At 34.0% G+C, this 2,636-nt stretch overlaps 1 protein-coding gene across 1 annotated transcript in view; it reads left to right on the plus strand.

The window, feature by feature from the left end:
- The window catches only part of tmem14a (transmembrane protein 14A), a 6,685-nt gene extending 4,377 nt beyond the window's left edge, over positions 1–2,308 (plus strand). The window contains exon 5 of the mRNA XM_080036710.1: positions 822–2,308. Coding sequence (XP_079892836.1) covers positions 822–864 — 43 coding nt within the window. The 3' untranslated portion in view covers positions 865–2,308. The remainder of the gene's footprint in view (positions 1–821) is intronic.
- Positions 2,309–2,636: the final 328 nt, after the last annotated feature.

Genomic DNA, 2,636 nt, shown 5'->3' on the forward strand with positions numbered 1-2,636 from the left:
ATACCATGGACCAAGGCATGGGCGCCGCCATGTTGGAAGCGTCATGGTTTGAATGGGGGTGGTAGGATGGCCTAGAGGAAAAGGTGGCCGACCAGTAACCATGAGGTGTGGTAACTTGAGAGGGGATATGCGAAAAGACGAATTTCAATGTGCCTCGTGTACAACTGACAAATAAAGATAACTTAACTTAACTTAACCCATTTCTGAAATACTTATAATACAGAAAATTATTGTTTTAATGTCAGTCATCAACTGGCAACGTTTCATGAAGATATCTATAAGTAAAAAATGTTCCTCTATTCACCTGCAGTGTCTGTTAATACTAATAACTAAATACTTCCTCCTCTTCCTTACAGTTTATTGATGATATCTATAGTGAAAAATGTAACCCTAAACAGTGTATATTTAAACCTGCAGTGTGTAGAATTCTGGGAATATTTTAATAGCAGACTTGGTAGAAAATAATTATAATATCCATAAGTAAGTTTAATTTAGTGCATAATAGCTGCATTTTTTTTTAGATTTTATTTTTTTTTCCCTTAGAAAGGGTCTCATATATGTCCATATTTCTCCATACCATGGACCAAGGCATGGGCGCCGCCATGTTGGAAGCGTCATGGTTTGAATGTCATCAGGTGCATTGTTTAAAATTTAGAATTGTTCTTGTCCTTGAAGGCCACTGTAGCTTCTGTTATTATTCTAAAGGGTTGGGGTTACCCAGGGAGCGTTGCATTCTAGAACTTTGTAGAACTTTCTTGATGATGTCATATTACACACTGCACCTTTAATACTAATAGATACACGCTTCCTCTTCCTTTCAGTTTATTGATGGTGTTTAGACTCTTACTGCTCCTCATTGTGTGACCGAAGCAACAACTCCAACAAGACTGAAGAAAAATTCTGGAGAACGCTTGTTGTCAAAATCACTTTTTTTTTTGTCAAAATCAGTGAATATCTCCTCATGATCCGCTACCTGTCTGTACTGTGTGTGTGCACTGAAAAATGTGTGGTGTTAATACACAGCCTAGGCTCTGTAAACTGGGAATGTAAACAGAGGGGGCCCACTATAGCTAGCAACATACCCGTTTACAGAGCCTAACATCATTCCAAGTTGGCAAACTATCTAAAAACAAATCCCGTTTTTTTTTTTATTATCATTTGACCAAAACCCAAGTAAAAGCTACAGTCAGTTTAATTAATTAAACAGAAGATGAACTACTAATTGTATTGTTGAAGTAATTCCATTTTTGTAATCATGTATAATTTTTATTTTACAGGCTACAGTGCCTTGCAAACGTATTCATACCCATTGAACTTTTCCACATTTTGACACGTTACAACCACACACGTTAATGTATTTAATTTGGATTTCATGTGATAGACCAACACAAAGTGGTGCATAATTGTGTAGTATGGAGGGACTGAATACTTTTGCACGCCACACTTTTTCAGTTTTTTATTTATAAAAATAATTGAAAAACAATATATAATTTTCATTCCACTTCACAGTTATGCGTCACTTTATGTTGGTCTATCACATGAAATCCCAAGAACATAAATGTACGTGTGTGTGTGTGGTTGTTATGTGACAAAATGTGGCAAAGTTCAAGGGGTATGAATACTTTTGCACGGCACTGTTTGTATACATTTGATTCGATATGAATGTCCATGTTTTATTATTGCCACAGGTCGAGACACTAGCATAGCAGCTAAAGGTGAAACTCGAAAAATTTGAATATCGTGCAAAAAGTTCATTTATTTCAATAATTCAACTTAAAAGGTGACACTAAAATATTATATAGACTCATTACATGCAAAGTGAGAAATTTCCAGCCTTTATTTGTTATAATTTTGATAATTATGGCTTACAGCTTATGAAAACCCCAAATTCAAAAGCTCAGAAAATTTTAATATTACATGAAATCAATAAAAAATGGATTTTAAATACAGAAATGTCGGCCCCTCTATAAAGTATAATCATCCATATGTACTCAGTGCTTGGTTTGGGCCCCTTTTGCATGAATTATTGCCTCAATTCCAATTAATTTTCCATGATATTCTAATAATACGAGTATCACCTGTACACATGAGCTTGTGTTTGTCTTGGCTAGTTTACACTACAGCTTCTGTTTAATGAATTATTACATTTGTGCTCTTGACTGCTTGTATGCTGCTGAATTTAATAAGAATTCCACTTGATATATTGTAATATTTCTATAAAAAAAGAAGCAAAACATGAATAAATAAATATATATAATTCCTAAAAATATGTTTCATGCAGTTTTTTTAGGAGTTAAAATCAAGGACTTTCCAACACTTTCAAGATTCAAGATAAAACTTTTTTTATTAAATGGTCGAATCTTGTCTATAATTGTCATTTATATATATATTCTTGTTTGTGATATTTGTGGTTTCTATATTTTTTCGACACCAGACAAATGGGCATAAAATAAACAATTTGAGTTTTCTTGTCTTGGCATGAGAAGTTATTTTATTGCGACAGTATATCCATATTGTTGATACACAGTGAATTTGGGAATGTACCAAAAAAATTAAGATTTACTGTGTGTGTGTGTGTGTGTGTGTGTGTGTGTGTGTGTGTGTGTGTGTGTGTGTGTGTGTGTGTGTGTGTGTGT

This window comes from Ammodytes marinus (genome assembly GCF_949987685.1).
Source record: "Ammodytes marinus genome assembly, chromosome: 11".
In the NCBI taxonomy this organism is placed as follows: Eukaryota; Metazoa; Chordata; class Actinopteri; order Uranoscopiformes; family Ammodytidae; genus Ammodytes; species Ammodytes marinus.